This window comes from Bidens hawaiensis, unplaced genomic scaffold, assembly GCF_021521415.1.
Source record: "Bidens hawaiensis isolate Kalapana, Puna unplaced genomic scaffold, B.hawaiensis_p1.1 tig00010731_1, whole genome shotgun sequence".
Classification (NCBI taxonomy): Eukaryota; Viridiplantae; Streptophyta; class Magnoliopsida; order Asterales; family Asteraceae; genus Bidens; species Bidens hawaiensis.
The window spans coordinates 56487-79965 of NW_027491821.1; the positions used below are offsets into that span (position 1 = coordinate 56487).

At 32.7% G+C, this 23479-nt stretch overlaps 1 protein-coding gene across 4 annotated transcripts; it reads left to right on the forward strand.

Moving 5' to 3' along the window:
* Positions 1-15796: 15796 nt before the first annotated feature.
* Positions 15797-21566, forward strand: LOC143536016 (filament-like plant protein 6). 4 transcript variants are annotated; one of them, XM_077030105.1, is made up of 7 exons: positions 15797-16011; positions 16225-16281; positions 17332-17435; positions 17528-17882; positions 18462-20565; positions 20829-20871; positions 20964-21566. In XM_077030105.1, the coding sequence occupies exons 3-7, from the start codon at positions 17346-17348 to the stop codon at positions 21339-21341; spliced, it is 2970 nt and encodes a 989-aa protein (XP_076886220.1). In that variant the 5' UTR covers positions 15797-16011; positions 16225-16281; positions 17332-17345; the 3' UTR covers positions 21342-21566. The 4 variants fall into 4 exon arrangements, with proteins under 4 accessions (XP_076886220.1, XP_076886222.1, XP_076886221.1 ...); XM_077030107.1 differs by having other exon boundaries at positions 17335-17435; XM_077030106.1 differs by lacking the exon at positions 16225-16281.
* Positions 21567-23479: the final 1913 nt, after the last annotated feature.

A 23479-nucleotide genomic window follows, 5' to 3' on the forward strand; every position in this document is an offset into this window, starting at 1 on the left:
TACTTAAATTAGGAAATATTTTTATTTCCTTATTTTTCTTATAATTTCTTTTTTAATATTTTCCCATTACTTATCTTGAGATTATTTTTGATCCCTCAACTTTCCTAAGTTGTCAAATTTGGATCGAAATTTTGGGGATGTTACATAAGGTTTTGTCTAGTTGATCAGTCTGTAGTTAACCGTTAATGATTAATCTGTTAGGTTGCATGAGATTACTGTAAGTTACCTACTTGAAGTCCCGGGTGTGATTTGCTTTGTTAATTGAATGAAACTCGTTTACTTGTTTGTTTGCTTAATTCTCTAAATTCAACTTAATTGCTTGTGTGATCAGAACTAAAAACCAGTCACTTCATAATTAGAAATATGTTACACGAATACATTGGCCACATACTCCTGGTGGATACGATACCTTACTTATCCTATCTTTATAGTTTAACTAGGTTTTTGATTGACTCAAACGACGGTCATCAAAATGGCGCCGTTGCTGGGGAGTTAGTGCGCTTAGTGTTTTTCGTGTCATTTGATTTTTGTGTTTAATTTTAATTTTAATTTTAATTTTAGTTTAAATTTTGTTTTCAATTTTTAGTTTAAATTTTATTTTTCTGTATTTTACGCGGGTTGTGTTAGTTGTTCAGATTACAGATTTATGCACACCCGCCATTCGGGCCGACAGTCTCCGTTAATTTATGAGCCCGAAATAGAAAGGTTAGCTCAGCATAACCGAGTACAAAACAGAAATTCAGAAATGGCAGACCAGAACCAGAACCAGAACCAACACGAAAACCAGAACCAGAACATACACCAACTTTTCGCATACTATAACTTTCACTAAGTTATGAAATTTGAAGTAATCTTGTGGCCAGTGCAACTACTTATGTTCAGCCAATAACTATTGTTAAGCAATAACTATGCTAAGCGATATATAAGGTTAAGACCTGGTTTAGAATCAGAGGTAGCATCCACTACCCCTCAACTTTCGTTGGTAGTGTATATTTTGGTAGGTTTATGCATTTTGCTGATCCTGGAAAAATATAACGTTACCCTGTTTATTTAAAGCCCAACCAAATTAAAAGCCAAAACAAATTAAAGACCAACCAAATTTAAGCCCAAACCAAATAAAACCATTGTTTGTTATTCCTGGATGCTTAGTTTAGGCCGAACACCAGCATTCAGCAAAACAAAGTTTCATTCAGCCGCTGCTTACACCCCACGCCACCCCGACCCCCTGCTGCTCTCCACCGGTCACCGGACTCCCATGCTGCAGCCGAGTAGCCGATGGACGGTGCTCCTGCAGTTCCTCTTTCATGGTTTGAATTCTGCTTGTTTTAATTAGGTATTCTTCTACTTGTATTTAAATTTGTAATTGTTTATTTGTTTATATAAAATGTTAATTTTGAATTGTTTATAGGCAATTCCGCCACTGCCTGTGGTAGGCGATAACTATGCTCATGTGACACCTATCTATGTGATAACTATACGTTGGGCGATAACTATACCATAAGCGATATCTATGGAACGAGCGACAACTTACCAGCTTGTCAACGAAACCCTAATCATTTACCCAGCTACCGATTCTTGATCTGATTTTTTAATAAGAATCAAGATTCAAATTTTATGGATCCAAATCACTCGAATAACAACATATTAAATTCCCACTCAAATCTATCTGTAAAACACAAGCTTTATTAGAGTTTCTAACCTAAAAAACCAAACCTAATGTGATAGGGATCGTTCCAATTTTTTCTACAATAAAAACATGAGCTAAACGTTTTCCATTAACCTTTATTTTGAATATGAAGCTTCTTACCACCAAAACCTTGTTTCTCTCTCTAAAACCACACACTTACTCGCTTTAAGGCTTTTCTTGAAGAAGAGGTAAATGAGAAGTGTGTGTTGGCCGGATCTATTTTAGTGTATTAAGGTTTAAGATTCCTACATAACCCCCACTTTGCCTTTCAAATTTATAACTTCATATCCATGAAAAATCTTTTATACATTAAAAAGATTCCTTTATATTTCTTTATTTATTCAGATAAACTTTATGGTGTTACAAAACATCTATTGTTGTAAGAATGGGGTAAGAAGGCTGAGTTTTAGGCTTCTAGCCTTAAGGCCTTGGGATATACCTTAACTCCCAGGGTGTTAAGGCTGATTTGGAAAAGGTTAGCGAGTGAGATATCATTCCCTTCATGATGAGATAAAGTATTGACGAGCTTTAAAATCCTCTAAACTTAAACATGATAATTTAAGAATTGTTTTAAAACAATTTTTTTTGGTTGGGGGGGGGGGAGCTGGGGAGCTGGGTTGACCATTTCCTTAGAACGATGTGAAGTGAAAATGAATAAAGTAGTGATGTAACACCTACATGAAATTAATAGACGTGAATCTATTCCTCATGGCCATAGACCCAAAAAAAAAAAATTCGCTTTGTGTTTGAGTTTTGTGACCACCTATTCTTAGAGTTGAAAATGGCATACTCCTCACCTTTTATAAATAACTATTTTAAGTTATATTGCTCACGTTAAGAAAATATATCGTGTGTTGTTTACAAGCTTTATTTATGGGCTTATTGCATATGAACTGTTTCTATATTGTAGGCAACTCACCTTTTTAATATGATTTGTCTTCAATTATCACAGGTTTTAGTTTAAAGTAATCACTTTCTAACCGGACTGAATTGAGCAGTCAGACCTTGATCATGTTGGTTCGGTTTGAGACAAATGGGTTGTTTTGCAATTTGCATTGCACTAACCGGGTGTTGAACTGGTCACTCGGGTTTAGATTAGAATTCATAAGCTTAAAACTACAATACTATACTTGTCCGATGTTATTTTAACAAAAAAATAAACATTAAAGTTTGTTTAAAAAAATCAGTATCTTAAATTCTAATTGAGGGCGGATTTTATTTATAGTTTTGTATTAATATACTAGCTTGAAATATGTGTACTACGCAAGTAATTAATTACAATACAATATTTTATAAATTATCAAAATACAAATTAACAATATATATCTATCATACATTGTTAATACAAAATCATCATTTAATACATTTTACAACGATGTAAAATAAAAAAATTAGTTGATTAATTGACATTATTTGTTGTTTTTTTTTTTGACTACACAAGTTTTCATAGTATCAATAAAACAAATTTTGTTATGACTTAAAAATTAGAAAATCTAAATCAGTAAGTTTTTTTTTTAATTTTGTATATACATAGCTAGCTATTTACTAATTTGATAGTCTTTCCTTAAAAATATCTTTATTTTAGGCACACTTTTTATTTAAATGTTAATGTGAGAATCCTTAAAACTAGGTTTGTAGTTACAATTATAAAAAAATGTTAAAGTACTCTGAAAATAATAAAAAAATATATTATTTATTGGTAACTATACAAGTGGTAAAATATGTAAGGTTTTTATTTTATAGATAATATATATAGGTAAATCTAACCATGATTATTCCCTCCCACTGTCTTTTTAACTGTTTGTCAAATTACAATCTACCCCTTAACTACTAAGTTAGTTCACTTCTTACCCCTTAAGTACATAGCTCGAACCTTTCTTGCTTTCTATTAAAATATTACACATGGCTATTGTGCCTTTTCCACACTTCATTTAAATTATCGGTGTTTTCTCTCTTTTAAGTCATGTACCGTTTTGATTTCTAAATTGTACTAAAAAGAGCAAGTAAGTTCATAGGGATTTTCGTGTAACTAAAGAAATATGTGTATTTTTTGTATTAATATTATATTTTGTTATATTTAAATAAAAAAAATAGATTGCTTCATTGCTACTACTTATAACTTTAAGATGAGTACCTTTTATTTTTAAAATTACCGCGTTCTCTTTGTCTCTCTTACTAGCGTGCTTTAGGGCATGAAAAATTATACGACATGATATAATGAAACAACATATGTGAGCTACAGAATAACTATTTATATAGATTAATAGAGATGTCAACCCAAATGGACAAATTAGGGTGATAAATTTTTGGATAACAGAACTTTCTTTTCACTGTAAAACAATAATACTAATAATAAAGATAAATGTAGGGTATTTTATTATAAAAGGATAAGAGTATTGATATGTTTTCGCATGACAAAAAAATTAAGAGGGGTTGTACTTATAGCCTCGAGACAAATGCGTGATTTTTGGTATGACACCCTTCTAACAAACACTACTCAACATAGTCAAATCAAACCATCGTGATTTTTTAATGTGTTAGGAATGCATCATATAGTACAAGTTAGCACAAAATAGATCAAAAGTAATGACATACGCGAAAAAAATATGGAAAGCTTCTTCTTCCCTGGGTCAAGTGTAGGTTTTATAGTTTGGAATAGTCTAATGTATTTTTCAAAACAGTGTGCATATCACTCGCAAAATGAAGTATTTCGATTCTACTCTCGAAACCTTAATTGGATAATCCAAAAAAAAAAGAAATAATATGTAAATGTTACTACAAAATATGTGCAAAAAGGTATGCATAAGAAACCTAATAGTTTTTTTTTATATTAGTGGAAAACCATCACAATGTTTATATGAAACGATAAACCCCCTTCGTGAACCACAAATCGGTTGGCCATAAAATCGGTTGGTTACCTTATATTTCAGTAGGAAAATCTTTTATTAGTATCCCAATTAATGTTGATCGCCCAACCCAAATTGCTTAGTTACTGACTTACTGGTGATGACAATCGCCACAACTCTCAACTGTTATTGCTCGCAGTTGCCCATAATAGACCAAATTCATGTTAATCGCAATTATTACGTATGACCAATTTATATGTATACAATTTGTAACTTTATGTTGTATTAAGAATTGTACCTTCTGTTGGTTATCTTGTTATTACTAATGATCAATTTCCTTTGAAACCCTAGTCACTAGGGGGTGGACTTCGTCCATGTGAACCACAAACACGTTGTCATAAATAACTATACTTGAAAATTTATCAAACTCACCCTTCTTTATAATCTAGTTTTTCTGCCTATTTATTGGCATTGGCTATACTACTACACTAGTTAATTAACTGGTACTACAGTATTACTTTTTACACCGATGGAAAACATTTTAAACGAGAGTCAACACGAAATCCATATCCATGTTGCTTCTTGTAAAAACTTGGAATGGGAGAACTAATAAAAAAAGTCGACACATGAAGGGCTATTTATATTATTCCACTTGTCCCTTTTGTTTTGATTTTATCACTTATTACGATGCGAATAAAGATTATATTAATATTGAGATCATAATCCACTTGAACGACTATTAGGTCATGTGTAGTGGAGGGGCTACAATTGCGGGGAACCGTGACACGTGGCGCCCAGTTAGCAATGAGTGAAAATTTGTTTTTGGTGTGTAATGATGTAGGGGCTACAAGTTGGACCCACAGTGTCTTTTTTATTATTTTTTTATAATTAAACTAATTAAATAAAAACCAATTTATTTAAATAACTAAATAAAATTGCATTAAAATTAAAAAGAAATACAAAAAAATACATAACTAAAAATTAAAAAAATACATAACTAAAAAAAATATTAATATCCATAATATTCTCGCATTTTTTCAATTCGTTGTCGTTGCAATAATGCGACCTCTTCGTGTAACCCGGCCGCTTTGAGAGATTCGTTTTCTTTACTCATTTCTCGCAATTTCAACATAGCGGCAATCTTTTCGTGTTGTTTGTTGGTTTCTCTTATGCCATCGTTGAATTCCTCGACACACTTTTCGTGTTTTTTGATCATTTCTGTCATGATAGCGGTGAGTTCCACGGGTTTCGGTTGGTTCAGGTTGTTTGTAGGATTCATTTTGCTAGATTTTTTGAATAAGATGTATGTTTATATAGATGTGAAATGGAGAAGAAGGATATGAATGGATATGAAATGGAGAAGAAGGTTTATGTTTATATAGATATATATAAATATATTGTTTTAATTTTTTTATTTTTATTTTTTACCGTTGTCAAACGGTCAAATTAATAAAATATTATTATTTTCTCACAAGTTTAGGCGACATTAACAATCCGCCCCCGCCCCAAATCGCCCTAAAATCGCTGAGAGGGGGGGGGGGTGTTCTAGCCCCTTTGCGCCCTTTTGTCACCCAATTCAACGCCCACTACGTTTGGCCTTAAAAACTAAAAGGTCGACACTTGAAGGACAAGTACCCGTTTCAACAAGTAAGAGTTGAAATGACTTGTTTTGGTGAAAAAACTTTTTCATGACACAAGTGAAAATTTGTATATATTTTAGACCTCCCGTATTATTATTATTATTATTATTATTATTATTATTATTATTATTATTATTATTATTATTATTATTATGTTTTCTTTACTTTTGTAATTCAACACTTTTGTGAATGTGAACGTGTTATTATTATTTTCTGTTTAATGCATCAAGTAAATTATTTGAATCATGATATTCATATTTGTAATACATGTTTACAAGACTCATGTTTGATCTCAATGAATTATTGTTTAAATCTTAATGTAGAGTACTAATATGAAAGTTTTTTGTTTTCTTTTTCTCCATGCAAATGTGTGTTAAATACATGGTTTTTAGACCATACGCTATGGGTCTTCAACGAGTGACATGGCGGGAGCCCCTTGGTGAAGGGGCGCCCTTGGTGGTGAAGGTGGTTGGAACGGCCGGGCGTGGATAGGGCTCGGATGGTGGGGCCCTCTCTCTATCTCTCAAACACATACATAAATACATATGTGTGTGTATATATAATGGGCGCCCTTACCATAGCGGGACATTATTAGATGGGGCTTCGATGCCCCCGGTGCTTACGTGACGCTGACGTGGCACGGTGGAGAGGCTTCGAAGCCCCTCACCATAGAGGATGGTCTTATGGTTTGCCCAATTTTAAGAAATTTTATGTTTGATTGTTGACCGGTGAAATATAAGTATGTGTTAGTTGATGTATGGAAAAGACAAATATGAATTTGACTACTAAGGGTATTGATGTCCCGACTACACTAATAGTCCATTGTGATTTGGTGAGCGTAGTTCGGTTAAAAAGATTTGGGACTTGGTTAAACACGGGTTATAATTGTATTTCCGTGTATTGAGATTCCCTTAAAATCTTATGAATTATCTTGATAACATGGATTTAAGTTTGACTAAGAAAAAAATTGTGAGCGCCATTATTTTTGTTGTGTGAAGGCCTATTTGAAAACCTAAATAGTTATTTTATTTGTGATAAATTTCTCTCATGCTCTTCATTTATCGGTAATTAAAGAGTTTAAATGACATCTTACACCTTGTCGATTAATTATTCAACCACTCGTATTTAACTTGACCCAAATACTAAATAGGGTTAAATGGAATGAATAAAAGCAGGATTGGATGGATGGTTGTAACTATGGGAGCTCAAAGCAGAAATGAGGTCCACTTGAACGTGAAATGAGTAATTTTTGAGGGTACACGATAATTGAATGGCCACTTGAAAGAATTAGTAATTAGGTATTTAAGTCGGTAGATGTGAAAGAGATGAGGTTGGGAATTACGTATATTAAAATTAACAGTTTATCTTTTTGTAACAGCAAATTAATACTCTATTTTTTTCTCCTATAAATTAACTTGAACTTTCATCATTTGGAAGACTTTATCGGTCCACCTTAACAAACACCTTGATACGACTTATATACAAGCCATTTATAATTGATTGCGTACCTAAATACATACCAAAACTATTCTGTATATGAATATGCTACGATAAATGGTGCATTGAATGTGTCCGTGTTAGTACTTTAATTACATGTATGATGTACTTTTTTATGTGTACAAATTACCTCAATCCGTATAAATATGCAACGCTTATTTTATATGAAAATTGGCAGTGATATAAAATAAATGACTAAGTGACTACTTGGAAATGATGTATATGAACAATATAATGCCATTTTCATGTCAGACATACATTTAGACGTGTATATGATATCAAAAGTTAAAACCTATCTAACAATTATTTATGGACATTTATTTTATGATCATTTATTTATGTATTCTGGAATAAGTCTTGGGCACGGAGGGCCACATAACAAATGTATTGAAACATGATTTGGCTCTTCATAAAATTTTAATTAACCAAAAAATATTCTATCTTTATTTATGGAGTAAAATGCTATTTTCGTTTAGGTGGTTTGTTCAGTCTTGTTATTTTTGTTCAAAATTCTTGATTACGTATTACCGTCCTTGAGGTTTCTAAAAGTTATCATTTCCGTCTAACTCACCAACTCCATTAATTATTTTTGTTTGAAAGACATTTTAGCCCTTTTAAGTTGTGTACAAGTCTTTAATGCTAATGGTAAAACCATGTTCTATATAAATAAAGTTTCATTCGACCAACCATGTTCCAAATTAATCTTGTGCCCAAGGCCCAACCCGTTGTTAAAGCATTTTATCGTCTTGCTTCGTCTAAAATGAAAGAACTTATGACTCAATTACAAGATTTACTTGAGCATTCCTCCATGGGGTGCACTGTTCCTCGTCAAAAAAGAAAGATTGTAGTGAATTAAATATGTTGACTGTACAAAAAATATTTGTTACTAATAATTGATGCTTTGTTTGACCAGCTCCAAGGAGCTAATTGGTTCTCAAGAATTTATATGAGGTCACGATATCATCAACTAAAAGTGAGAAAAAAATATTCCTAAGAAAGTCGTACTCATTATGGACATTAAAAGTTCCTTTAGATGTCATTTGGGCTTACAAATGTCCCACAACTTTCATGGATCTAATGAACCCGTGTGTCGACCTATGCTTGATTGATCTGTCATTGTGTTTATTGATGACATTCTTATCTATTCCAACACTAAGGTGACCATGCTTGTCATCTCAAGGAGGTTCTATGGACGCTTGGAAAGGAAAATTGTATGCTATGTTTTCAAATGTGCATTTGGATTGAGAGAAGTTCAATTATTGGGTAAGGTAATAGACTTAAGTGGTAATGTAGTTGAACTGAAAAGGCGGAATTAGATATGAAGTGGAATCTTCCAACGTCACTCTATGAAATTCGTTGCTTCTTGGGTTTAGCAAGTCATTAAAGAAGATTTCATTTCTAGCATCTTTATTAAAAAAGAAGTTAACTCAAGCTCTAGTGTTGGCAATACTAGATGGTACCGAGGATTTGGTTGTCTATTCAGATGCTTTCAATCATGAATTGAGATGTGTTCTTATGCGACGCGGTAAGATAATAACTTATGCCTCCTAATAGCTTAAACCTCATGATGCCAGTTACCTTACCCATGACCCGTATCGACAGTCATGGTTCTTACAAGACACTATCAACATGGAGTTAAGCTCCCACTTCAAACCGATCATAAGAGTTTAAAATACTTCTTTAAGCAAAATGAGTTAAGCATGAGACAAATTCGGTGATTAGAATTGATCACGTGTGATTGTGAAATAACGTATTATCCGGGAAAAACTAATGTTGTAGCCGATGCGTTGAGTCAAAGGCCTATTTAGGTAAATTCGTGTAAATTAATTATGAAGCCTGAATATTAAAAAAACAAATCTCTATTGCTCAGGCTAAAGCTCTAAAAGAAGAATGGATTAAGAAAGAACATATAGTTGGTTAGAAAAGCTTCTTAAAGGGTACCCATGAAGGAATGAAGCTTAGGTTTGGGCGAACATGGATACCTTATTACGGGGAATTCAAGATTGAGATCATGGATGAAGCTCATAAGACACGTTATTCAACTCATCCCGATGCTACCAAGATGTACCAAGACTTGAAAAGAAACTATTGGTGGATGGTCATATAGCGGGAAATAACAACATATGTGAGTAATGCCTTCAAGTAAAAGCTGAACACCAGATGTTGTATGGTAAAACTCAACCACCAGATATATCTGAATGAAAATTGGAGCATCTTACAATGGATTTCGTAACTAAGTTACCGCATAAAAGTAAAAGTTATGAAACCATATGGGTGGTTTTGGATAGATTGACCAAAAGTTCTCACTTCCTACCAATTCGTGAGATTATTACATCGGTGAAGCTTATAAAACTGTTCATCAGGTTGTTTCTAGAGAGGATGCATGCATCTATTATGTCCGATAGGGAAACCCGATTCACTTCCAAGTTATGGAAGGGGTTTCATGAGGAGATAGGAACCAAACTTCATAACCCTCAAACTGATGGTGAATCCGAAAGGACCATTCAAAATTATTTGAGAATATGTTGCGAGGATGTATCATTAAATTTGGTGGTAATTAAGATAGTTGTTTATCATTGGTGGAGTTTTCCTACAACAATAGTTACTATACTAGCATTGGTATGCCACATTAGGAGATGTTGTAGGACTCCTAATTGTTGGGGTTCTATTGGTTAAAAGAATTTGGGAAGTGTTTAGGTTGTAGAAGCAATAACAGAGAAACTGGATAAATTTAGGGCATTTATGAAAACCACTTAAGATAGGAAAAATACTATGCGGTTAAAAGGGAAGGATAATTGAATTTGAGGTAGCAAACCAAGTTTTATTGAAAGATTCTCTATAGAAAGCCATCTTTTGATTTTGTAAAAGTGTAAAGCTTAGTCCAAGGTTTATTGGGCCTTTCAGGACTTTAGCTTGAGTGGGTAAAGTAGCTTTTAGATTGGAACTGTCTAATGAATTTAGTGGCATCCACCATACATTTTAGGTGTCTCATCTTAGGAAATGACTAGCAAATGAAGAGGCTCATGTGTCTCTTAATGATAATGAGGTTGACGATAAATTGAATTACGTTGAGGAATGCGCTGCTGTTCTTGATCGAATGTAGAAGTGATTTCGGAATAAAGTTATTAAACAAGTGAAGGTGCAATGGGAGCACATGAAATGTTCTTAATCTACTTGGGAATATGAGTATGGAATGATGAAGCTCTACCCCTATCTCTATGTAACAGGATTTGATGAGAACCTTATCGTAAGTGTGTAGCCATGTAAACTGTGATACTCCTAATCATAGTAAAATTTGGTAACGGTTTGTACATCTCTTGAGTCTTGGAGGGGCCTATGTGCCAAAACTTGAAAGTGTAATATTAAAACCATTCATTATTGACTTTGTCCAAGGAGTTTCATATGTTTCATGTTCAATCCACACAATGGAATTAAACTGACTTCTGGTTCAACTTAATGATTTAATCAACCCTAATATGCAAACACTTATTAATAGATCAATTTCTGTGTTCTTGATTGAATTATCAGCGAGAACCACAGGTTGATTTGAAGTTGATGACCCGAATTTGTTAAATGACATAATCAGGTTAGTCCATCCCATGATATCGTTTAGCGCCTAATCTGAATCCTTGTGACAATGCTTGATATTAACAATGTATGCTGTGTAGGTTGTAGTTCGAATATGGTTCATGTGTGATTCATTGTTTCGGTTTAGGACTCGGCTGTTCAACCGTGTAACCCGTAGATCATGTTACTAATCTTTTACACCACTTGTAGACCCTTTAGCTTGTCAAGGACAAAACAATATAGTAAGGTTTGTTCTATGAGCGCACACTAGTATATTTTACAATTATTTTCTACTAATATGCATGTTTTTTTTGTTATGCTTTATGTTATGTGTGCGTATGTTAATATTGAAATCTAGTTATAAATGCATGATTAATCTACATATATCCATGATATATGAACCATGACGAAAGCCTTAAGAGTATTATACGAATACTATGTTATGTGCATCTTGCTATAAACAGGAGCGGGCCATGCCAATGTAATAAGATCCAACACTAGGGGTATGTAAACCTAATGAAGAACAACTTTATGAAAGCCCTATTGATAACGTTAATGATGTCTAAATTAATAACACATCAAGGATATGTAAACTTGGTGTAGGCACTTTAAAAAAAGACATATTCATGACTTTAGGATATATAAACATAATCTCACAATAGGGATATGTCAATCAAGTACAGGCAACTTATGATGATGTTCTTTAGTTGCACCTTACTTATTATTTGGTTCAATTGTTGACATATGTACCGATTACCTTGATTAATTGATTAATATGAATGAATAAGTTTACTAGATATTTATTACAATACTTATTCCAATTAAAACTAGAACTCACTCAAAATTGCTAACATTTTGTATGTATATTATATTGGATTTTTAGATAAACATGCATGATTGGACCTCTTGTCAAAAGGATGGAGTTACCCGAGTTTAATAAAGAACAACATTCAGAATAGATTATGCATTGTTAAAAACACTATGATGTTTCCATAAAATCCCAATCTTTCAAGACATAGTCTAAAAATTGTTTCTTTGGTCACTTTTTCAAGTGCTAAGACTACATGCCACAAAACCAAACAAATATATAAACATACTTTGTATAATTTCATTCATAAAAGAGTTATTGGTAGTTTAAAAAGTGTAAGATGGTGACAACCCTTACTTTTACTAAGGGACAGAGAGGCTCCTCCTAATAAGACCTCTTTTTTATCTTCATTTTTTACATTTATAGTCTATATATCACATGGTAAAGTTAAAATATAAAGGACAACAAAAATGAGAAGGGTGAGAAGAAATCCAATTCATTGATCTTAGATTTGAATCACTGAAATTAATTTAATAAATAAAAATTGATGTAAAGAGCATTAATGTAATAACCCACATTTGTTGACTTTCTCTCTCCACGTGCAAGACATATGTTAATTCCCCTATTATTTTAAAATATCCATAACTTTTTCATATGACATTTTTATTAAAAAAAATTCACCATAATAATAAGTTTTTTTTATCTTTAATATTAATATCATATTGTTATATTAAACTAAAAAAAATTAATGTGTTTTTTTAATTGTGTTTTTTGTTGTTCTTGTGTCTTTTAGTTGAGTTTTCATATGAATTGTATTATAGATATTGATCATTATATTTTTTAATTGGTACTCATATTAAAGACAAAAATTAAAACAAAGATGACGTCATTGTGTCGTTTTGTTCGTCATTAAGTTTTAGTCATTGTGTAATACGGTCATTGTCTTTTATTCGGATTGACATATGACAAATTCATTTAATTTGAGAAAAATAGTATTGCGTTCATTGTATATTACATTCAAGTCATTTTGTAGTATGTTGTTTCCATTGTGTTTTACGTTTCAAGTCATTGTGTTATATATATTCACCATTGTTTCTTACGTTTTAGATCATTGTGTTATACGTATTCACCATTGTGTCTTACGTTTTAGGTCATTGTGTTATACATATTCACCATTGTGTTTTACGTTTCAAGTAATTGTGTAACATGTATTAATCATTGTGTTTTATGTATTAGATAATTTGTTGTTATTTTTTTATTATTTTTACATATTATTATTACACAACAGTGTTATTAGTATTTAAAAAAAACATAATGATGAGTTGAAAGACACAATGACGAAAAACACAATGATGAAAAAAGACACAATGATAAGCGAAAAGACACAATGGTGTGCGAAAAGAATGACGTAATTTTTGTTTTAATTTTATATAACAAAAATCATACTCATATTAAAGATAAAAAAAACGCTTGTTATTATGATGATTTTTTTTTAAATATCATAAGAAAAAGTTATAGACGTTATAAAATGATGGGAGTATTAACATTAGGGCTGGCAATTCGTGTCTTAACAGGTTTAACAGGTAAGAGCCGACGCGCGTGACACAAATATAAAACTTGAATATGACTCGTTTAACTACTTTATATGTCATGACTATAAGACAGTTTTAAGTTTTATGTACCAATAAGGGATAATGAGGGAGTTTAGCCTACTCATTTCAATTATTTAAGAAAATAGAAAAATCACATACCGCACTTTTTTGATTAACTAGTCTTATCGTGTCTTTAACAGGTACCCAATTGCCAGCCCTAATTAACATGTGTCTTACATGTGGAGAGAGAAAATGTGTACAATTACCTCTATACTATTTTTCTTTTTGGTCCACACTTGACACATGCCAATTATTTATGGTTCCACACTTCTCATTTTTGTTACCCTTTATAGAATAACTTAACCCAAATATCATATATCAATAATCTAACGAATATAAAAATAACTAATATCAAATACAAGTAGCTAAGAGAACTATGTATGACATGATACTTACCATACATGAGTATCAATAATCTAAGTTGTAAGTGCATCTAAAATACAATGTTTAGTATGCTATAGTAGCTGCATATAAAAGAGCAAATATACACGCAAAACAAAGCATTAATCCCTATCCAAGTGCCTATAAATACTCATAAAAAGAGGTCCGTATCCACAAACAAACACCAATGCAAGATTGATGCTAAGGCAACATGACGTATATGAAAAGCAAAGGCAACTAGACAAATCTAAGTCATATCTATCCCCTCCTCAAAAGGTCCATAGCTTTTATACGTCGTTTTCAAGAACTTCTATCCTCAATCATTTTCTTAGAGAGGTGTAAGTCTAACAAATTTTGTTTAATTTCCTAATTAAAGTTAATTTGGGTCTGCCTTTGTTTCTCCTTCCCTCTAAAATGAGGGCTTCCACGCTTCTTATAGGGGCTGTCACAATGCCTCATTTCCACATGTCCAAGCAATCTCAATCTCTTTTCCCGTATCTTATCTGAGATAATGCCACCCCAGTTTCTCATGAAAAAACTTCATTTATTGTTCGATCCATCCTTGTGTGTCCATACATCCATCAAAATATCATCTCTGCTACATCTTGCTTCTTTTTTTTTTCTTTTACAAGTGTAGCTTTAAACGAACGATCTTAAATACTTGAACCTAGTTGTCTATGATACAAAATACCACAACTAATTCTTTTATAGCTTCTAATTTTTGTAGTTTGTTAACGTTGTCGGTTTGATCTAATAATTATTAAAACAATAAAGGTTTCATATAAAATATGATATGAAAAGGGGTGGTGACCACACTATACAAGAGACTCCAAATTTAGAGTGAGATCGACCTTAAAAGTCCTAATTTTAATATATACTACTACTATACTAGGCCACGAACGTCAAAATCCAAAGTTTTTTATATGGTGAAAATAAATTGAAAGTTTCTTAACGAAATTTACAGATATTTTTGTTAGAAAAATTATTACATTTAGGATTATTACATGAGACATTTAAAGTCAAATTATCAAACCTTGACAACTAGACGTGTTTAAAATAACTAAATAAGATAACCAAAGTTACAGATATCTGAAAATTTCAGATTGTGATTTCAATATTTGTATCTGTATCTGAAACTTCGGCTAAAAAAATATTCAACATTTAACAATTCCAAAAAAAAATTAGGAGTAAAAAAATTATTTCAAATATACGAAATATCTTAAATTTGTCTGAATTATCCAAAATATCCAAAGAGTATCCTAAATATTCTAAAATTCTCTCGATATTTCAAACTAATATTTATTATTTAATAACTTAATTTTTTTTTCCGGATAAATCATATATCCTTACTTTTCCAAAATCAGTATCCAAATCCGACATTCAGTGATTCAGATACCAGTTATCGAATACTTCCTGTTTGAAATTCTAAATAATTCTTGTTCAGTTTCAAATATTCAGATTCGGATTTTTTTACACACCCCTACTTGTCTACTATACCAACCATTTGAAATTTGAAATTGAGTCAATAGTTTTTTTTAACAACTTTAAGATTAACAACCAAAACACAACATTATTAATTTTAGCACTCTCAAAATGCACAAAACTTATAATACAAGGTCCAAAATAAAACATCCATTTATACACACTAAAAGTAAAAGCAAGGGTGAAAGTGAAACTTCCATAAACTACAAATACATGGTGAGGATATTATTAATATATTTATTTTAAATCACTTCTCAAACTCAACTCAACTTCAATTCTCAAACCCCCTGAGAGCTTTTGTACCACCACCACCAGTCCTTCCGGCCACCACCACCGTCACTTCCGGCCACTTACCACCAATCCCAATTGCAAATCCCTTCAATCCCAGATCCCAATTTGCTCAAATAACTAAACCCCCAAAATTATTTAAGAACTAACTACATTGGTGCAGGTAAATGGGTAATATTAATATTATTATTATTACCGTTCTCGATGCTTGCGATCTTTAATTGGGTATCAAGTCATTAACGGGTCTTTGAAATTACACCTTTTTCGAGATTGTTTTTGGTGTTTATGATCTAAAGCTAATTAATTTATCAGATTTGTTATAAAGCTTGTTAATTTATTATTTTGTTGATTGTTAGCTGATTTAAATTAAACCCAGATTACTGTTTACCCTTGTCGGCGATTCAACTTTACTGATCTTCAATTGCATTGTCAGGTAATTAGATCATCTTTTTTGGATTAATTCTTGAAATTGGATGTAAATTAATTAATATGAACTGGATGTGTTGAATGTTCATTGTAGTGTTTTTAATTTTTTAATTAATTAATATGATTTGCTTCGATTTATTCCTAATTCATGTCGGTGTTAATGTTTTAGCTTATTTAATTTTCTTTAAATTTTTATTTTTTTAATTTATTTTTTAATATATATGTATAAAGATACTTATCTCCAGATTTAGTGATGCATGCTTTGTTAGGATTAGGTTTCCTTCAAGTTTAGTGTATACCTCATCTTCTGATTGACACCTTTCATCTTAGTCTTTTTTTTTTATATGTCAATTTGGAGCCATTGTTTTCTAGGGTTGTTGGTGTTTAGTTATAATCTATATCCTCTTTATATTAATTATGAAAATTTTAAACTTTTAATAATATTTTAGCTAGTATTTAAGTTTCTGAAAGCCCATAATTTTCAGTCAAGACCAGCTATCATCTTCTTGGTGCAGGGTTTGTTCTTGATAATCATAGCCTTTGTTGTTTTATAAAAAAAATATTATTATTATATTGGAATTCAATTTCATGAGTACTTTGTTTATTTACTGCAGTTTGTCGGTGACACATGACAACAATGTGTATTCAGAATCTATTTCATCATTTGAATAGGGTGATTTGATTTATAGGATGTGTTAATTTATTTTTCTGAAAGGAGTAAAAGTAAATCTTTACACAGTTACTGAGATAATTCCAAATTGGTATATTGTCAAATGTGTAGATTGTTTTTACATGGATTTGATTGTTTGTTTTATGTTTATGATCAGTATTTTGGTTTTACTTGAGTTGTTGCATCTAGGTAATAAATGAAAGTAAATAACATACATGTCTTTTGTTAAAGTCACTCTCTCTAATTTAAGAAAGTGTATGCTTTTATGAAAATACCATTAATGCCTATGCAAGTCCATAACTATTATCATTTGAGTCTTAATATTAAAGCAATTTGTTAGTTGAAATTTTAATAATCAATAACATTTTTTTTTAATTTTATGTACAGAAGATTATTAGATCATGGATCGCAGGAGTTGGCCCTGGAAGAAGAAATCATCCAATAAGTCGGGTGCTGACAAGGCGGTTGCTGGAACCGAGTCTGTTAGTGTGGTTAGTTTATTCGTCTTTTTTTTTTTAACAATATGCAAAAAAAAAGTAAGCATTTTTTTTTATATTTTTTGTTGTGACAAATTATATTTCAGGTGAAACAGGATAGTTACAAAAAGCCGAATTATGTTCAAATATCGGTGGATCAGTATTCACATCTAACGGGATTGGAGGATCAAGTGAAATCATATGAAGAACAAGTGAATTCATACGAAGATAAAGTGAAATCGTACGAAGATCAAGTGAAGTCGTTTGAAGATCAAGTGAAGTCGTATGACGAACAGGTGAAACGATATGAAGATCAACAGTTAGTGTATGAAGATCAGATTAAGAATTTAGAAGATGAAGTTAAAGATTTGAATGAACAAGTTTCTGAAGCACAGTCAGAGATTGTCACACAGGAGAATCTGGTCAAACAACACTCTAAAGTTGCTGAAGAAGCCGTCTCAGGTTAGTTAATTTTTAATCATGGTTGCTTACTTTTTTTTAATAGTGATTGCAGTCAAGTTTATACATTTCTTAAAGATTTTATGCATTACTAAGTTTTAAAAGTTGCGATTTTGAGGTTTGTGGTTCGATTTTGTAACAAGTTTGGGGTCTAAGACTAACCTCCTTTAATTATTCTATGAAATTTGGAGAAAATGACCAAAATGCCCCTCTAATTAAAATAGACTTAATTACATAAATGGCGTATTTGTTTAAAAAGGGTAGAACTGTCTTTTTACACAAATATAATGAGGTTTCTAAAAGAAGTTAGCTTTAAACCCCAAACTTGTTAAAAAAGTGAAACCACGAAACACCATTATGCTTGATTATATGTGTTCATCTGTGTTCAATTGTATTCATTCGTTTACGTTTGTTTATACTATTAACAAATGAACATAAACGAACATGAACACACTTTAAATGTTCACGTTTGATCGTGTGCTTGGTTAAAGTTAAAGGAACGAACGAACAGGCTCCATTTGGGCCCATTCGGTTCGCTTACATGATAGAATTTATAAAAGTTTTAAAATTTTAATTTAATAGGTTGGGAAAAGGCGGAGGCGGAAGCTGCAACGTTAAAGAGCCATCTAGAATCTGTTACTCTGTTGAAACTAACCGCTGAAGACCGAGCCACACATCTAGACGGAGCGTTAAAAGAATGCATGCGACAAATAAGAAACTTAAAAGAAGAACACGAACAAACCGTACACGATATTGTTCTTGCAAAAACAAAACAGTTTGAAAAAATGAAGCATGAATTCGACACAAAAGTTTCGAACTTAAATCAAGAACTCATGCGATCAGCTGCTGAAAACGCCGCGGTTTCACGATCGTTACAAGAGCGTTCCAACATGCTGATTAAAATAAACGAAGAGAAATCGCAAGCGGAAGCGGAAATCGAGGTTTTAAAAAGCAACATCGAGTCATGTGAGCGGGAAATTAATTCTCTAAAATACGAGTTACATATTGTTGCTAAAGAGTTAGAGATTCGAAACGAAGAAAAAAACATGAGTGTGCGGTCTGCTGACGTGGCAAACAAGCAGCATTTGGAAGGGGTGAAGAAAATAGCTAAATTGGAAGTCGAGTGTCAAAGGTTACGTGGGCTCGTGAGAAAGAAGTTACCCGGGCCCGCAGCACTGGCCCAAATGAAACTGGAGGTTGACAATTTGGGCCGAGAATATGGTGACACACGGGTCAAACGGTCTCCGGTCAAACCCCCGACCCCGACCTTGCTCTCGAGTCCGCACAGTCCACACTTTTCTTCAATTCCTGACTTTTCACTCGACAGTATACACAAATATCAAAAGGAAAACGAGTCTCTGACCGAGCGTTTATTAGCAATGGAAGAAGAAACTAATATGTTGAAAGAAGCGTTGGCTAAACGTACAACCGAACTTCAAGCTTCTAGAAACGTGTGCGCGAAAACCGTTAGTAAACTTCAGAGTTTGGAAAGTCAACTTCAGTCAAACACTTTAAAAACTAGTCTGAGTATGGCGTCGGTTTCGGAAGAAGGTAATGATGATGATGTCAGCGTTGCCGGATCTTGGGCTACCGCGTTAATATCCGAACTTTCGCATAATAAGAAAGATAAAAACATCGAGAGCCCTCAACGTTCCGAAAGCGCAAACCGTTTGGAACTTATGGATGATTTCTTGGAGATGGAGAAGTTAGCTTGTTCATCAAGTAATCCACCTGTCGCCACCGAGTCAGCCGCTGAGTCAAACACTGAGTCAAACGAGTCAGACCCGTTTGAGAATCTTAAGTTGAAAATATCTGATTTACTTAATTCATTACCTAAAGATTCAGATCCAGAAAAACTTTATGAAGAAATAAGCCGCTCCGTTAACATTGGAGAAAACGAAAAAGAAGTAAACGAAGAAAAAGAAAAAGATGAAGAATTACAGATGGCGATTTCGCGAATTTATGATTTTGTGTTGATTATTATGAAAGAAGCAAAATCTGTTGTAGGGAATACTCTAGAAGAGAATGGAATGTTCGAGAAACTCGAGGAGTTTAAGGAAACCGAAGGGAATAAAATAAATCTAAATGATTTTATAAATTGCGTGTCTGGTATTCTTGTTAAAGCGGGCGAGCTTCGGTTAAGTTTTGCAGGGTATGAAATCAATGACACTGAAGGCGGTAGTCCCGATTGCATAGACAAAGTTGCATTACCTGAAAACAAGGTTGACTATTCAAATGGTCAATTTTCAGATACGACTTCCGATCCCGACATACCTCACGATGGAAACTCTGTCCCGACATCTGAGTTAAACGTGTCGTTGGTTAAATGCTCGTTGGAGGAGTTTGAGCAAATGAAGTTGGAGAAGGAAAATGTGGTTATGGAACTTTCTAGATGTAATGAGGATTTGGAAACCGTGAAGTCAAAGTTGACCGAAACTGAACTCGAGTTATCCGAAGTCAAATCTCAGTTGACCGCTGCTCAAAAGCTTAATAGTTTGTCTGAAACGCAGCTTAAGTGTATGGCGGAGTCGTATAACTCACTTGAGAACCGTGTGGGTGACTTGCAGTCTCGGGTCAACCTTCTCGAGTCAAAGATTGTCACGTTGGAGAACGAGCTTGAAGACGAGAAGAAAAGTCATGAGGAAACTGAAGCAAAGTGCAAGGATCTTCAAGATCAATTACAAAGGTACATGTTTCTTTTAATGTACAAAAACAATCGTTTAGATGTAAAATGACTGAAATACCCCTCAACTTAACAGAAAAATCTAACAGAGTTAGTGAAACGGACGAAAAAGGTTAAAAATCTGAAACTAAGAAAAAACGAGAATTCATACTCAAAACTGTTAAACTGAGCAAACCTCATGGACCGAAAAACGTAATTAATCTTTATTGTTTTATTATACGAAAACGAAAATTGGCATCTAATTTGTGTTTTGGATATTTATGTAGGATTGAAACCTTTGTTGCTGCTGAGGACGCCAAAAGTAACCAGGTGAGCAAGATAGTTAGAAATTAAAAAATTTATGTATATATTTAGTTTCGGTAGATAAAGAAATAATATTATTAAAAAATATATAATTTCAGGAGAAAGAGTTAGCAGAGAAGCTAGCAGAGTGTCAAGAAACAATCTTTCTTCTCGGAAAACAGTTAAACGGAATGCGACCTCCAACCGAATTCATGGGGTCTCCGTTAAGTCAAAAAAGTCAAACTTGTGTCGAAGAGCAAGTACAAGAAGAAGAAGAATTAGCATCTATGAATTTACCGATGGGAAACGAGTCCCCTATACAGTTAGACAATCACCATTTCAGCCCTTCAGATTCCGAAGCAAACAATCTTCTAAAATCACCGATCAGTTCAAAACATCGACCCACCAAATCAGGATCGTCGTCTTCATCATCTAACCCAACACCCGAAAAGAACGCTCGTGGGTTTAGCCGATTCTTTTCAGCAAAAGCAAAGTGAACGTGACCGTGTAGATACTATGGAAACGGTGGCATTTCGTGAATTATGAGGTAAATTTTTGTATTACATGTCTGTGTTTGATCTTGTTATTGATATATTCGTGTCTTCGTCGTCGTATAAATGGTTAAGTTAGTGTATTTTTATTTTTATTTTTATTTTTTTGGTTTATTTTGACTGAAAACATGACAGAAGTTTTTCATGAGATATGTTTTTTACTTACAAATCATGGTGTGTTTGTTACTTGTTAGTACAATGATGATGTAGTAAAACAAAAACAGAAAAAGAGAGTGCATTATTCTTATTTATTAATTCTTGTATGATTTAATATTATTACTGTTGAAGCAATTATGTTATGCTAGATGAAGTGTACAAAAAGCATTAATGATTCCATTCTTGGTAGCTTCAAGTTTGGACCTGCCTCTTAACAATATTAAATAAAAAATAATAGCTCTTCATGCCCCACTTTTATCTTCACAATCACTTAACTTTGTAGGGTTGTTTATAAACTAATAATACTGAAACAAGTAGACTGGTTTGGCTTGCTTGAAATCAAAACTGTTCGGTTTTTACGGTTTTTTGGTTCTATCCGGTTTAGAATATGGGACTGTCCGTGTAAACGGAAAAGATATGTATGTGCTGTTATTATTGAATTTCAGAATATCTAGTTATGTATTAGCGGTTCAATCCATGAATGTTGTGAAACACCGTCGTAACCAAACCATGAGCGCAACACTGATTTTTCTCTTTTTTGTTCTTTGAAGTTGTTGTCCAAAGTTGTTAAATTTTCAGTAGTATAGAAGATGCTTGTTGTGGTGGTGGTGGTCGCGGCCTAAAGGGTGCGTCATTTCGATAGTCCGGGATTTAGGTGGGTTGGTTTAGGTTCAGTCGATTCTTTATATTTTCTTCGCGTAAATCAAATGGTTGTTAAAAGTAAGAATATGCTTTCTAATAATTATACTAGTGGTTTCATTGTTTTAAATTAGCTTGATATTTCCATAGAATGGTATCTATGATCATTATCAGATCCATGAGCCAGAGCCGAGCAAAACCAGCTTGGCTCGTTTATTATTAACGAGTTAAAAAATGAATTTGAGTTCGGCCTCGAGTCTAAGTCATTAATTGAAGTTGATATGTTTTTTTAAATATATTTTTAAATAAAATTAACAGTGGTCTCTATAGGGCTCGTTGGACCATATTGAGTGGGCTAATGAAAAAAATGTGGTTGGGTCATAAGTGACCTTATAAACATTATAAATTCAACTAAAGCAAATGAGCCCAATAAGAGAGTTTATCTTGGTTTGAGCTCGGCTCATAAACGAGCCAATTTTGAGCGAGCTAGCTAGCTAGGCTCAGCATGTTCATAAACAAGCCTATTTTGAGCGAGCTTCAAATTACACTTAACGGTATATTTAAATCATGCGACTTGAAGTGACAAACCGATGATTCAAGTATTTAAGAAACAACATAATGTTTTAAAATCAGTATCAAAGTTGTTATAATAATACACAACAACTTTTTATACAAACAAACAATTACTCTACGGTTGTATTATTATATCACATCACATTTTTCTCAATTAGAAGACATGTTTTATATATTATATGATGACTCAAGAATCAAACAAAATTAGTTGCCCAATGCTCATTTAAAACTAAAATAGACATGAAAAACAACGACAATATTATTTTATCAATGGTACGTCTTGTATATTGTTGTCCCTAAGATGTGTATCAACGTCTTGAGGTTTCCTATATTATTATTCCATTTTATATTTTAGAATAAATACCACCCAAGAGAATAGATAAACTTTTTATACATGCAATTTGATACACTTGTTTATAATGTTATAGAAACAACAGCTTTGTAAGGTTGTGCATATATTTGACATGTTTTAACATGCAAGCAATCTACTTTGTTTATGCTCTTATCAAAGTGTGTCAAGTTTGTATAATAGTTTTAGAGATAATTATCAAAGTACGCATGTTTGACCCAAAATATTCTTAAAATAGGCATGGAAAACTTTCTTTATCAAACAAACATGACCACTCGTATCTTGACACAACTTTTTTAGGCACCAAAGGGGCCGACTCAGAATACCATGTAAACTGAGCTTGCAAAACCTTAGTATGATATGCGTC

What these genes read in the sequence shown, in the direction of transcription:
- LOC143536016 (XM_077030105.1), top strand. Translation starts at nt 17,346, where the DNA reads ATGGATCGCAGGAGTTGGCCCTGGAAGAAGAAATCATCCAATAAGTCG. An exon ending in GAACCGAGTCTGTTAGTGTG is followed by an intron (nt 17,436 to 17,527) that starts GTTAGTTTATTC and finishes ATTATATTTCAG; the next exon opens with GTGAAACAGGATAGTTACAA. An exon ending in TGCTGAAGAAGCCGTCTCAG is followed by an intron (nt 17,883 to 18,461) that starts GTTAGTTAATTT and finishes TTAATTTAATAG; the next exon opens with GTTGGGAAAAGGCGGAGGCG.